This window comes from Taudactylus pleione, unplaced genomic scaffold, assembly GCF_031769625.1.
Source record: "Taudactylus pleione unplaced genomic scaffold, aTauple2 ptg003034l, whole genome shotgun sequence".
In the NCBI taxonomy this organism is placed as follows: Eukaryota; Metazoa; Chordata; class Amphibia; order Anura; family Myobatrachidae; genus Taudactylus; species Taudactylus pleione.
The window spans coordinates 98,084-114,001 of NW_028287398.1; the positions used below are offsets into that span (position 1 = coordinate 98,084).

Here is a 15,918-nt window from a genome sequence, read left to right on the forward strand (position 1 = left end):
TAACATTTTTATTATTCATTATTTCCAGTCATTCAGTGAAAAATGTGGTTCTCATGGCAATTTCATGTGTTTATGATGATTTAAAAGAAAACTATCTGGTTAGCCATGATCTTGCATGCCAGGCTTATACTGTAAATACTTTGTTTAGCATTAATCTAAAGTATGGAGAAAAGTACTGCAGGGGTCACACGATGGCATGGAAAGTGTACGGTACTCTTCCTGATTGTAGCAGACCTTCTACATACTGTGATGTAAAAGTGTATTTACACTATAATACAAATCATTACTAGTAAGCAGACAAAAATAAACAGGTAAGGAAGCTGATATACGAAAACTGCATTTCTGGGGGTTTTACCACATATTTGAGCTTAGCACATCCCGCCCTCAGAGAGAGACTATGGGGCCTATTCATCAAACGATAAATGGCCCGGTAACCATGCAGAAATGCTAGTTTCTGCATTTTTAAGTTACCGGGCCAATCATCATTACGGGTCCTATCGTATCCCCCGTTATTCAGCAAACTCAGAAAACTGAACATTTTCAGAGTTTGCTGCCAAGAACAAGCCCCATCTTCAGACGGGTTTTTTTTTCTTGGATCCCCACTCCTTCCTATGGGAAGGCGTTCCAGGGAAACAAAGTGGGATCCGAGCGGATCCCTCCACCGCCTCCTCACCATCTCCCCGGCAGCTGTATGCATGCGTTGCCGGGATGACGGGGAGCAGGTAAGTAATGCAGCTACAGAAGTAGCTGCGATACTTTCCATGGGGACAACCGCTTTTCAGAGCAGTTGTCCCCTCACCAGAGCAATGATGAATTGCTCCGGTGCCAGGCTTCCCCCGCTGCAAGTTGGATACTAAAGAATCCCTCGCAGCAAGTTCTAAAAGTCATCATCAGAGGCGATATAGCCTTCGATGATGAATAGGCCCCTAAAACATTTTTATAGTGTAATCGATGTGCTGCCTCAGTGGGTGTTACTAATGATGTAGAGAGGCATGACCAGTGCTGTGGTCTGCACCGGGGGTGTGGTATATATATATATATATACACATATATACTGTATATATATATATATATATATATACAGTGCCGTAGCAATGCGTTCCAGGCATTGCTGTGAGGGCAGCATTGTGACCATCTGGAGCGTGCTAAGGATACTCCAGGAGGAACTGCTGCAGACACCCTGATAGCCAGATGCAGGAGCTGTGGGTGAGCGGCGGAGCAGCTTACAGAGTGCTGCGCTCTGTGCGGCCTCACACCCCTATATATATAATATACATATATACACACACATACAAAAGCCACATTCCCCTTATATGCCATGAAACCCTTCTGTATGAGCTTCCACAATTGTTAACTAACTTACAGCAAACAAAATAGTGATGAAGAACATGTCTCCCTATTGTGACACTTCATAGCTCTGTAAGACGGCATTGCTGAAATCCTCTGAGGCAGCTCTGATCATATTGCCTTTGTCTTCCCACATAGTATACATTGTGTGACGTGTTAGCAATGGAACCAGACAGCAGACTGTCACTGTAATGTGCAATACTATATATATGGGCAGCAGGACAGATTTACACAAACTTGATATGACCTAATCATTGGCACTGATCTCACTCAGGGGCCTATTTATTGATGTTTGCAGGTGTACCCACAAATATTAAGGATCCCCTGACTGTATCTATGGGGGAACCCATTTTTTATTGAAAAAGCAGCCCCTATAGTTTTCAATGGGGACTGCTTATTTGCCAAATTTATATTGTTTTGGGGGTGGTTAAGGCAGAGATATCTAACACGCTACATATGCGTGGTAACTATATATTAACCGGTGATATGTTCATTGATTGTGATTGAAAGTACAGTTCAAAAATAACAATATCTCTCTTACCATTGGTGCTCCCCTAGAGTCAGTAAATGAAATGGCTAAAGCAAAAGTATGTGAGGACCCCTATGTACAGATCTGCCCAGCTACATTGTTGTCCATAGCGCAGCGAATCGCACTATACGTGGCGCTAGATGGACTCTCGCATTCGGAGATGCGCATTCGCATCTCCATAGGATATAACTCCCGCGATCAGGGATGAGCTTTCGCGTCTCCATATGCTTGAATGGAGACGCACTCCCGCGATCGGGGACACGCCATAGCATAGTGCGATCAGCCACAATCAACGTGGGCGCATCTGTATCACCAAATGGTGAAAAATGTATATAACACATGTAACTTTGACAAGGAAGATAGGCCCCCCTAAGCTCTGGGCCCCATAGCATATGCACCCCTTACAGCTATGGTAGTTACTCCCATGTAGGGATGGCCATCGATGTTTCTGAAACATCGATTAGTTCCTGTTCGATGTCAACTAGTTTTTCCATCGATGGAAGAGAACCATTGGTGACTATGAGAGGATGGTTTTCTATTTCTCTGTACATGATTGAGCTTAGCCCTATCCCTGGCAGTCACTAAGCTCTGCCTCCATTTTTGATTGGCCCTACATGCCCCGGCAGTGGTGACCGTCGAGGGGGTGCAAACCATCGATGTTATTACTGATGGGCCCATCGATGGTATCCATTGATGGACACCCCACTGATGGCCATCCCTACGCCCATGCATACACATAGTTATGCATACACACCCATACATACGTACACATACACACACACACACAAATCATTAATCGATTCTCCTCACCATGAAAGCCATTATGTAGAAATAACTGACCAGGCTCCATCCAGCAGCAGCTCCTCCTGTAGTCTGGTGGGCGGAGCTTGTGACTGACAGGCTCAGGACCCGGGGGAGGGGCGTGGCCACCACACTGCCTTTCTGTCTCATTGTGACTGATCTCACTGACAGGTGAGAGTGCGGTGCAGGGGTCGGAGGAGGTGGGGCCTGGGAGGACGGCTGCTGGCAGCCTGTGACAGGGAAAAGTTTTTTTCCTGTTAATCCTGTCAGTCTCCTGTGGGCCTATTTTCAATGGGGGACTTGGAACTCCATCTGCCCTATTATTAATCCCTAAGTGCCCTATGGGGACTTACTATGGCTCTTCTGGGGCCTGACAGTGAGTTAAAGGCCCCTGATCTGCTAGTTTGGGCACTCTCTGCAATGGACAATCCTAACAGGGTGAAATATCCTTGGGCCCCCCTGCTCACTGCAGGCCCCAAAGCTGCTGCATGGACTGATGATGCCACAGGAGTTATGGTGAATACACAGTCAGATTTTCCTTCAGATTTGTAAAATTACGATTTAAAAAATCATTTAATCGTTCATATCTGAAAGTAAATCTGACATGTGTCCCTGCATACGCGTTCCCGTTTGTCAGATAATGACATCTGATGTGTTTGCACTTTGCAGTCAGATTTGGTCGATTTTCATTCATTTTATTACAGTCAAAAATCGTTCGTAGTTCATGAAATCGTTGGTAAAATCGTTCAAATGATTTGTCGTTTATCGCTCGTAGTTCATCGTTCTTCTGACAGATCTGACCGTGTGTATGCACCATTAGGTCCCTATCTGTTATTAACATAATATTAGCTTAGCTCCTCCTACTTCACACATATAAATGATGGGGATGTCAGCGCGAGACTGCTCCGGGCTCTGTCTTGGCACTCCAAGCAGACAGTCGATAGAAAAACACCCAGGCGATTGGAGAAGAGTCCACCTTGCTGACTACAGAGAGTGAGCAGAGGCTGATTTCTGGTCCTGCAGGTTGATCTGGTACCTGTAGTGACACTAGCACAGCAAAGTGCATGCTGAATTGCATCTGAGTGAGCGGTGAATCCTATCATGTGGTCGGCAGATATGGTCAGATAAAGCCAATATTGAGTAGATTGTTCTCACTACAAATGATATATAAAAGGGCCCCAGCAGTGCACTTACTTATTCTATTCACACGTGTCCCGGGCTAATCACATTCAAGCTAGACAATCCCTAAAAGACTTCCTCACAGTGCACACAAGGACTGCTAGGTGAGGGGTATTCCATGCTGGATGGACAGTGTGATAGGTCACCATGATAGATACCGCAGCGCTGACTCAGCATACAGTCACATGTTCTCATAGATCTCAGATCATTGGACGCGCCTGTAATGGCGACCGAATTACGTGTGACTCAGAACCAGGCCCATAAAGTATTAAGTGTCTCCCCATCATAACTACATTCTTACTGGCTCTAATAGCAATCATTTCATATTAGCAACTTAATATAATTAATACATAATATTGACTTATTAATCTAATTACTCATTAATGTGTCCCCTTAATATATTAATTAAATATTATTTCTACATTATATTATATTATATATACTTTTAGTGATATTGTTTGATGCTGTCATTTGTTTCTGTCTGATATCAGTGTCTGTTTTATGTATGTACTGCTCATATGCCATTCTGTGATGTTTATATGCACATGTGCTCCCTTATATGTTATTGTTTCTTTTGTTGTTTCTTGTTTATGTGGTTTTATTTTACTTTCTTTTTGTTTTTTATTGTGAAATGTGGAAAATCAATAAACTTACTTGATTAAAATATTATTGCTACATAATAACGGATATGTGGCCTCATTTGTCCCTATTTTCTAGCTGGAAATCTATGAAACATAATTCTTTTAAATGTAACAATCGCTGTGATGGGCGTCCCCCAACAGTAAGCAATGATATAGGAGATGAGGTTCTCTGCAGAGTATAATTATTCCTACATGTATTATATAAATCGAATAGAGATATAAACCCAAACCAAGCCGGTCCTATAAGCTCTATATATTTCCCTTCTCTATACAGGAGACAGGAGCCCTGCTTAGGTGAGGGCCTGTGATGTCATGTGCATGACATCACAGTGGCTCTGGCTGTAACATAGACATTGTCTGACATTACCCAGAGTCACTGGTGATCTAGTTGCTCAGACTGTTTAGAGGCATTAATTTGTCTCTCACCAGATTCGTTATTATTGGCATTTAGCTTTGTCCTCTATTATTATATAGAAGGTAAAGGCGACATTTTATATCCTCCGGTGCAGAAACTGATCCAGGCAGCATCAGCTCAACATCCAGCATCGCTGCTGTGCTCAGTAAGGTGAGTGGTAGCTGAGGGGGGGAGGGGAGGACGGGTCTTGGTTATAGCCTGAGAAATTGTCATGTTATATTTCCTGCTATAACCAATCCATCATTATTTCATCTATCACCAGCTCTTATATATATCTGTCTGTATGTGGTAAACTTGGAAGAATTTGGTTATTTAAAGATCATCAGTGGTGTCATTAGGTGCACTTGTTGCATGGAATATGGGCAATGCCAGTATCCATCAGATTGTGACCAAGCAATGCACTTGGTGTCTATATTGTTTCTAACTGTCCCTAATTTCCAGGGATAGTCCCAACATTTAAGGGATTGTCATAGAACATTTTGTTCCTGGAAATTCTCCTAGTTCTCATTCTCAGTAATGACTAATAGCACAATATAATCCCATTTATCTGCATGTTGTATGTGATCCTTACCATGTATTATTCACTAGGATTAGTAAGTGAATATTGAAGAGCAGTATACAAGGCCTAAAGCATGTTATATTCAGTGACGTTGTCATGATGGCGATTGCAGTGTGCCACCCTCCTTAGAGACAGAATTGCACGTGAAGGCGCTTAGATGCAGCTGTTCATCGGCAAATGCTCCCTGAGACCTTTATACCAGTAACGCATGAATATTAGTCACCTCCATTCTGTGTAGCAGACTGGTTCTCCTTACAATATATTATATGCAGATTTATCTGTACGATTGTGTGAAAAGGAATAAATGAGTGTAATATTATTTCCTATCTGGTCCCCAGAGTCAGCAGTGGCAGTGGCCATACTTACACTAATAGAGAACGCTGCAATCCATATGATCCTTATTTGCATAGTGATGCCATTGGCTTCAGCCAGTAACTCTCAGCAGATTGGCTGTTTATCACATAGTTAGGAAACTGAAGTTTTGTGATTGGAATTTATAATGTATAAACTTATTATAGTAGATTGCTGTCTATGTGTTGTTACATTATTATACCATACTTGACTACTCTTTCTGGAATGGCCGGGAGGCTCCGAAAATCATGTGGTGCTCCCGGCCGCCCGCAAGAGAGGGCAAATCTCTCGGACCGGCCACCAAGCTCAAATCTACATTGTAGGGAAAAAATAAAGCTGTTCAGCATTTGTGGGCTACAGGCAAAAAGCAGCCAGTACTGTATTCATCCTGCATGCAATAATAATAAGTGTATTTGCTCCCCTTGTATCGCAAAATGGTTTGTTCCAGATACCAAGTTACTTGGTTTTTATTTATTTTTTCGCTTTGCTCCCAAATCACAATCAGTCCCACTGTCTCTTGTGATGAAGATCATTTTATTTATTACAATATGTAATGAGGACTGATGGAGCTTTTTCAGCCTTTTGTAGAAGATAAGCATGTTACTAAATGGAGCCGGTCGGTCAGTAACCTAATTTCCCATCTCTCCCTGGCTGACATTTGTATTCTGCATTTGCCTGATCCAGCGTCCTATCCATCTATCTATATAAGATGTATCTATTGGTAATGGCATGTATGCATATTACAGGGGACATATACAGCTGGGATCCTTCTATATTACAAAAGAAGAACCTGACTGATACATAATATTTATTGATCAATGTCACCCATGTTGTTATCCTGATAAGAACTTGTATCTATAATTCCAATATCACTAAGGACGGCACAGTCCACCTTCCATTCTTCTTTTATACTGGTAGATTTCCTATTCATTGTGTCTCCTACTGTGATGTCCCTCATAGCTGATTTCTCTCATGCTAGCCAGACATCTGATCACTGTAGGAAATGTCAGTAAAGCAGCTTTGCTCTAAGTGTAACAACTAATGACTTTATGTGACTACAAATTTCCTTTGTGTAACAGGGAGAAGAGCGGAGGATACACTAATTACCCGGAGATATGGAGGAGAAATCTCCAGGCTTACAGGTACCTGTGTTCTGCAATGTGTTAGTCACCTCTCACTCTCAGCAACCAGATAGAAGTAGGACTTATGGAGACCCAATAGGATGTGTAACAGTAATACTAGCCAGTGCCCATATATATGAATGTAGGGGCAGGGCCACTGAGACAGCCACGGGGCCTGGGTACAGAAGGGGGAGTGGCCAAATCCAGGAGGTGTGGTCACACTCCCCATCAGGAAAGAAAAGAGACAGCACACTGGTAATTAGTACCCAGTCCCCCTCTCTCCCGGGGGCCTGTGTAGGGAGGGAGGCGCCATGCAGTGTAATAGTTGTATTTGAGGTTTCCTTCCTTAGGTGCTTTCTCTGTATGAGTCACAACATATATAGAGTCAGATTAATGGTTGCACCTCGTTCATCTCATCTTAATAATCCAACTTTATATTATTTCATGAAATTTCCCAGTGTAGCTTTACATAATGGCGGCATCAGGATAAACATTTTATTTTATTGCATTATTGCTACAAGGTGCAAATGAATGTGGAATAGTTGCACCAGATTTTCTCCCTGTGTTACATCTCCTGTCATGGTTGCTGTGACGATTGTCCTTTTCCTCCTCAGCATAGAGTCACGTGGATGCTGGTCAGTTCCGTGGTCTGTGCAGTATTGGGATCGTTGCAGGTTGGATACCACTCAGGAAACCTCAACTCCCCACATTCGGTGAGAAAACATCACAATCACTGGTTCTTTCTGTTTTTCTTGTGTTAATAATTTTCAGCAGGAATTATGATAAATGTAATTGGAGTCAGGATATGGAAGAAATGATATGTAGAAAATCATATAGGGTTCATGTGTACAAATTATTATTATATGTGGGTTAAGATTGTGGGTAGGTATCAGCAAGGCCATAATTAGGGGTGTGCGAGCAGTGCCTCCAGCCTCGGGGCAGCAACATCGCTGACCCATGGCACCTGCATGTGGCCTGGAATGGCACCCTGCAGCCTGTAGAACTGCGGCAGAACTGTTTCATACGTCCTTAGGATAGAGATGGCCATCAACCACTGAGGGTTAACCATCATCGATGGTTAACTACCGATAGTGGATGGTTTTGCCATCGATGATGGAGAACCAATGTTTCTTCACCATTGATGGCTCAGAGCCCTCAATGGGTGTTTTTCTTTCTGCTTTGCGCTGAGACCCAGAACCTGCTGTAGCTTTGCCCCCTCACACAACTCGGAAATCCTCAGCCCCACCTCTATTTGGCCCATTGCCCACTAGTAATAAAGCAGGGATGACCATCGGTGGGAAAAACTATTGATGGTTTCGCTGCACAGGGTGGATTATACCCATCTATGACCCTGGGTATCAGACCTGAATGGTTAGTACATTACAAAACTTGTTGATAACCTGAAATACTAATTACTAAGATACTAGTATAGATGAGTAGGGGATGCCAGCTCCTGGGAACATGATGTTACTGCAGTTACACAGTAAATCCTGGGTAAAAGCCGGCATGAATTTACATAATCCAAAAATAATTCTTCCGTTAAAAAAAGAGGAAAAACCCCAATTGGAACAATTAATATAAATAACTTTTCATTGTAACTGTTACTATTGGATCCTTCCTGGGCCTCTAGTCTCTAATCTCACACAGGAGAACCTTTGCCATAGACAGACGTGTTCCCACTGTCTGCAGGGCACATTGGGTGGTATCTGTTACTAGGTAGTTGAGATCCACATAGAATTGATACCAAGCTGTAATAAATGGAATATGTGCATGTATTGATGTTTAGTTCCTCCGAATAATAGAATCTTTCTCCCCAGCTATTTGAGCAATTCTTTATTGGCTCATGCTGGACGCGTTATGGGAAACATATTTCACCACAAACCCTGACTATACTGTGGTCCGTGACGGTCAGCATTTTATACTTTGGGGCCTTTATATCAGCTCACTTTGCTTCTCGGATGGCAAATAAATATGGGAGGTAAGTTCTACTCTCTTTTAAGTCATTAATATTTTATGTTAATAGGATATTACTCAGTGCTGTCTGTGTGATGTTACTCAGTGCTGTCTGTGTGATGTTACTCAGTGCTGCCTGTGTGACCTTATACAATGCTGTCTGGTGCACAATGAGTGCCCTATATACAGGGCAGTTTCTAGGGTCTGAGGCTCCCAGTGCGAGCAGTCAAAATGCACCCCCCCCTTCCCTCAAGAAGCAGTAATATTGTGGGCGTGGCCTAATCATGGGGGGTGTGGTACCACAGTAAGGGAGCGTCGTCTTGAAAGACCACAGAATGTCAGCTGCTGTGACTACTGAGCCCAGGGGTGGCCTTCGGCGCGCGCTCAAAAACTGGGGTGTGGCCTAGCTGTCACAAACCCACGCCGCACTTGTGTGTGCATGCCTTTGGTGTGACATTTGCAGAAGTATGACCTTGTATCACACCCGTTTTTTTTAGTAAGGTTGGGGGTCGAGCCCAGCACATTGAAGATACAAGCCAGATACACATAAAATACACTGTAATAAGCCAGGTCCACATAAAATACACTGAAAAGGCCACTTAGGGATTACACTGCAACAAACCACTTCCACATAAAATATATTGGAAAAGCCAGAACCACAAACTATGTTTTAAAACCACACGTGCCCCCTGTATTTATGCCCCTTATGCAGTGCCTACAGTGGTAGTGCAGTGCACCCAGTAGTAGTGCCCCCTGGAGTGGTGCCCCCTATGCCATGACCCCTATAGTCTTGTGCCCCCTGTAGTCATGTCCACATTAGTAATGTCCCCAGTAGTAGTGCCCAGGTGCCCTCAGTGGTAGTGTTTCCCCCAGCAGAAGTGCCCCCAGAGTAATGTCCCCAGTAGTAGTGCCCAGGTGCCCCCAGTGGTAGTGTTTCCCCCAGCAGAAGTGCCCCCAGAGTAATGTCCCCAGTAGTAGTGCCTCACCCAGCAGACATGCCCCCCCCTCCAAGTATTGTCCCTAGTAAAAGCCGCGTGCACACACAAAAAAAAAAAAACACTAATACTTACTGGTAACTGAATCTCAGCAGGCGCCCGGCAGTTCACAGGCTTTCTACAGCAGGGGTCGGAGGAGGCGCGCCCCGTGCGATTGCACGGGTCACCCGGCCCTAGAAACGGCCCTGCCTATATATAGTACACATGTAAATTGTGTAGTATATATGTAAATGTGAGGGAATAACTTGTCCTATGGCCTGTTTCTGGTGCAGCGGCTTCTTCTCATTTCTCCTTATATTCTTTCTTATATGGCTGAATTTAGACGGACGTCCATCGTGGTCACCAACGCGTTCTCGCTGACGTCTGCGCTGCTGATGGGATCGTGCAAAGCAGCAAACTCCATTGAGATGCTCATTCTGGGTCGCTTCTTAATGGGCCTCTTCTGTGGCCTAACAATGACCATGACACCTCTATACATTCAGGAGTTGTCACCCACTAACCTCCGAGCGGCCTTTTCCACCATCCATCCATTGGCCTTCACCATTGGCATCTGCATTGGGCAGGTAATGCACCTTCTATAATAACTGAGGAAAATACTTTGTCACACTGTGTAGTCTGTGTATATGACTGGTCTTATATAATGGAAGTACTGACATCATGTACATACTGTGACCCCGGAGGACGTTTGTCATTCTGTACTGATCTTTGTATGCAATGTATAATTATCTCCTGATTATCACATATCTTGAGTTATGTTCCTTGTTATCTGATTGGCTGAGAACTCTCCTTTCTCCTGCAGGTGACAAGTCTGGAAAGCGTTTTGGGCACAGATAAGTGGTGGCCTTTAATGCTCAGCATGTCAGCAGTTCCTGGCCTTGTGCAGATTGTGACCCTGCCCTTGTGTCCTGAGAGTCCCCGTTATCTATTCATCAACTGCAGGAGAGAAGAAGAAGCAGTAATGGGTAATACAGAAGTTACTAGTCAGTAAATATGTCCATGTAGGATGATACGGGGACATATAGCTGTGTGATGTGATAGTGATAAAGGGTGAAAGTCAGCCATTCAGTAGGATTCCTATGGTCTCCTCCATAATACATACCTGCACCCCGCTATGTGGGACGGTCTGCATCTATATATACTGTAGTAACCACAAGTCTGTGCAGCCTCCAGCTATGCAGCATGTGAGATAACTATGCAGTGGGATAGAGAGCTATTGTATGTAATGTGTATAATAACAATGGTACAATGACACATACGTGTGTGGAACTTTGCTATGTAGTGGTGCATCATGATAGTAGGAGTAATACAGCTATTAGTGTGATAACCCATGTACCGGAACATTGTGACACAGTGACCAGAAGCTGTTCTTGTCTCTTAGGGCTGCAGAGACTCCGGGGGACATCAGACATCTGGGAGGAGGTGGAAGATCTGTGGAATGAGGTGACCCAGATAATGAGGAAACAAGAAGTGACCTTGTGCCAGCTGTTCACTCAGTACAAGAAGCCAGTGTCCAGGGCCTTCATCATCACTACCTGCACACAGTTATCTGGCTGTAGTGGAGTAAGTGCTTCCCTAGGAGAATTGCTATAGTGACAATGAGAAATAGATAAAGAAATGGGATATGGGCTGTAACGGCTGGTCAGAATGGCACTTGCTGGGGCACTGTAGAGGATGGGGGACCATCCGGCTCAGTTACCCACATATTTTAGCCACTGAGCACCAATGGCCACCGGATGCTGGGAAAGGCTTTCTAGAATTACCCCAGTCTTGTCTTGTTTTTTTACCCCAAGCTCCTGGCTCTGGGCTCCATCACGGAGCCTCCACAATGTGTTGGCCCAAAAGTGCAGCTGAGTAGAGTTTTAGGGGTATATGTAATAACCTGCGGACTGCAGGCATTGCTGAGTCCTGTGTACTGCTGCTCAATGTTTTTTAAACACTGGACATGCCGATACCTGCAGTCTCCAGGCTATTACATACACCCCTTAGTCTCCCCTTTTGCAGGGGGGCCAGACCCTTAGATATGGTACTGACAGGAAGTAGTCACAATGCCCATATTGATTAGAGAAATCGATTGATAGTTGTTATTTGGTGTCACATTATAGCCTTTGGTCAGCATGGTGTCTAAGGACGCACCAGTCGGTATTACTACGTGCACGGGCGCTAGAAGTAGGCGTCTCAGTTCTTGCACATTCGGGCGTTCTTCATGTTGGGAGGTCTGTGTACTCATAATTTGTCATCTTGTTCTTTCAGATTAATTACTACTCCACTAAGATGCTGCACAGCGCTGGCCTCCCTCATGCCCAGGAGATTGCATTGTCATTGGGTCTCATCAACATAATTGCTATCATCTTATGTGTAAGTGCTGGGGCACCAGTTCTGCTGATCCCTCAATATAGACACACAGGGGTAATGACCTGAGGAAGTGCCTGGCTGCATTGTATGTGTCATATATGGGATAGACTCTGTACTGTGGGAACATCTGATTTTATTACCAGATTGTTACTGTCCCTGGACAACACTGATACCTGCAGATGTGTCCACCTCTGATTTAGCCTCAAACACGTGTACACACCCTAAGTGAATTTGGCCTACACTTGTACATCTCTTCTCTTCCCCTGTTTCTGTGCTAAACAGACCACAGGCTGGTACAGATTGCTAAAGGAGTCATAGGCTTATACAGAGTGCTAAAGGGGCTATGGCTGGTAAAGAGTGCTAAAGGGCCTATCGGTTGGCACCGAGTGCTAAAGGGGCCATTGTCTGGTACAGAGTGCTAAAGGGGCCATTGGCTTGTACAGAGTGCTAAATGGGACCACAGGTACAGGGAATCATGTTTCCAGCAGTAGAACATGCATGTTCTTTTCTCTCTCCAGCTGTTGGCATGTTTCTGTTTTTGCTGTATTCATGGGGAAACTAGAATGACACAAATCAGATCAGGGCCAGATTGCGTTACAGAGATAACCTTGGGGTGGCCAGTATTTCATCATCAAGAAGGACATTTCCTCAGAACATGCAAAACATATCTGATGTCTTTATTTAGGCTCTTCTGGTGAAGAAGGCGGGAAGGAAGACCCTGCTCATGATCGGGCAAGTTGCCCTGGCTTCCTGTAATATCCTGCTGGTGGTATCAGGGGCCACATTGGTGAGTCATAGAGGAGAACACATCACATATTGCTGAACGAGGACAGTATAGTACAATAGAAGCTATGAGTCACATTACTGCAGGAGGAGGTTATATGGTAGAGACTATGGGGTTAGTACAATTAGGTGCGAGTTTGCTTGTGCGAGCTGCTGTCATGGCAAACTCACATTGCATATTCCTGGTGTCATTTAATTCCAAACTCGCATTTTCCAGAGGAAAATCAGGTTTTTTCTGCGCACCACAATGAGGGTGTAAAATGGTAGGGAAATATTTATTTTAAGGTACAAGGTCAGGGAAACAGTGCAGAACCCCTTGGACACCCATTCCCCCCCTCCCCCCCCCCCCCCATGAATAATTAGGCATTTTGGAAGTTTTCAATTAGCTTAACGAGGCCCAATAATTACATGTAATTTTTTGGTGTTAAACAAAAAATTGCCTCAAATTACCCCAAAATCTACTTTTTTGTTTATTTAGGCACCACAAATTTAATTAAAGTATTTTCTTAAATACATTTTTTGAAAGTGGCCTCAAATTTCCACTAAGGGCGGTATTCAATTAGTTTCGCGTACGCGATAAAGTTCTGCCTGCAGGACTTTTCACCTACATCGCATCTTTTGGACGCAGAAACTTATCGTGCGCATCCCCGCTCTTCGCCGTATTCAATTCCATAACACGTGAAAACGCATCCCGGCGAATGTATAACAGACGAAAAGTGCTGACAGAATTGGGGAAACCAGCCTGTCACCCCCAAAAAGATGCACTAACATTGGGGATCAATATAGATGTGCCCGAATACCCCTAATAAAGCTATTTGGGGTACTTAAGTTGTGTCATTTGCTTCTAATTAGCGTCTTTGCACAAGTGGTGAAGAATAGCATTAAGCAGTCTTTTCGGTGAAAATAAGTAGTCCTGTCAAATTTGGGGAACTTTAAAATGGGTGTAAGCATATTTTAAAGTCGCTAAATTGATATTTAAAAAACTTCAAAAACGCACCTGAAGCAAGCACCTGCAATCAAAAAAACACCACACCCATACTTGCAGACCCCCAAAAAGTCCATTTCGCTACTTTTTATGTTTGTACTCCCACTTTGTACTTTTTCGCCCCCAAATTCAAACTACTTTTTAATGGTGTTCCTCACTTTTTCTAGGGATTTTTTTATGCATTTGTCCTTTGGGGGCTGTTCCAAGGGTTCTGACTGGTTTCCCCACCTTTGCACCCCAAAATAAACAAAATGCACTTCTTTTCTCCTGCTATTCAGAGGCAAATGTTTTTCATCTATTACATTGCATTGATTTCCGCGTACGCAAAAAAATATTTGGAATTGAATACGGAGATAAGTTTCCGACTGGCGAAAAGTCGCAATCGATGATACTTTTTTGCAGATCTCGGTTTTTCGCTTATAATTGAATACGGCCCTAAATCACCTTTTTTCACAGACTGAGAGCCAGACACATGAACGTTATATAGCGGAAAGAGCATGGTCTCCCTGAAGCACAGACATGAGTGATGTGTTAGTGAGGATAGGGCTGCATGTGACAGGGGCAGTGACATGATGTGAGGAGGGGAATGGAGGCAGCAGTAAGCCACAGGCTGACAGTTATATAGTGGAAGGAGCTGGGTCCCCAGCAGCACAGAGTATATCAGGAGATGAGTGATGTGTTAGTGCGGACAGGGCTGCATGTGACAGGGGCAGTGACATGATATGAGGTGTGGAATGGAGGCATCAGGAAGCCATTGACTGAGAGTTATGTAGTGTAAGGAGCAGGTCACACAGCAGCACAGAGTATATCAGGAGATGAGTGATGTGTCAGAGAGGATAGGACCACATGTGACAGGGGCAGTGACATGATTTGAGGAGGGGAATTGTAGAATATGAAGCATTAAATTTAAATGTTGTAGAAAAAAAAAATCATTAATAGATGAAGATACACAGTGAGTAGTTATTAGAACTTATTTTAATGATTTTGTTTCTCTCACAGCCAAGTCTAAGCTGGATGAAATACCTGCTGCTAGTGGCATTGTACCTTCTGGTATTCGCCTATCAAATAGGACCAGGGCCCATATCATCGTACATAGCAGCAGAACTATTCATCCCGGCCATACGCCCTATGGCCATGGCGGTGACCAGCAGCTGGACTTGGCTCATGAAGTTCATTATAGTCATCAGCTTCCAAAGCCTCATGGTAAGTAATACCCCTTTTCCACCAATCACCCAGCTCCAACCCAGGACACTGAGCCTGGTCGGAGCCAGGTTTTACCTTTTTCACACCGGCGGCTGGACCCGGTTATTCCTGAGTCCAGCCATTTACACCGGATCTGGCTCTTCCAGCATTACAGTGGACGCTTGGAGCTGATGTAATCTGTAAGTGCTGCTGAAGCCAGCCAATCCGCCATGCCTTTCACACCACACCATTACCCGGGTCCTTCCCAGGTTCGATCCTGGTAGCTGCCAGGGTCAGATTGCCAGGTAACAAGGCCCAGATCATTTTTCTTAGACCCTTTTACCCCAAACATAAACCCAGGTTTCCTCAGCAGTAACCCAGGTTATTTATTTGGTGGAAAAGGGGTATAAGTGAGCCTGTGTCACAGATGTGTTTGTTCTATGTAGAGTCAGACTCTCAGGTCTCTGGCAGTGAGCCCTCCTACTGATAGACCTTTACATGCCGACTTTTCCATGCTGTATAGTCACCTGTTACTGTGGCTACAGCTGTGTGGATCTGCCGTCTAGGGTGAAATTAGTTATAAAATAACTTTAATGTATAAATATGTAATAACCAATGTGCATATGGGTAAAACCAATTAGCTCCCCAATTCTACAAGTAAAGCTCTATATTATATTCCTTCCTGGTGGAAGCGCAGAACCAGTGGAAATTACATTATTCCGTAC

The 15,918-nt window shown here is 44.0% G+C and overlaps 1 protein-coding gene across 1 annotated transcript; it reads left to right on the forward strand.

The window, feature by feature from the left end:
• Nucleotides 1-708: 708 nt before the first annotated feature.
• LOC148430953 (solute carrier family 2, facilitated glucose transporter member 1-like) lies at nucleotides 709-15,214 on the forward strand (the record flags this gene model as incomplete). The annotated part of the gene is made up of 9 exons (XM_088466404.1): nucleotides 709-722; nucleotides 4,949-5,062; nucleotides 6,902-6,964; nucleotides 10,214-10,454; nucleotides 10,691-10,853; nucleotides 11,270-11,451; nucleotides 12,142-12,246; nucleotides 12,929-13,030; nucleotides 15,011-15,214. Coding segments are annotated over exons 1-9 (1,188 nt in total), but the record flags the coding sequence as incomplete, so codon positions are not given.
• Between the last annotated feature and the right edge of the window lie 704 nt (nucleotides 15,215-15,918).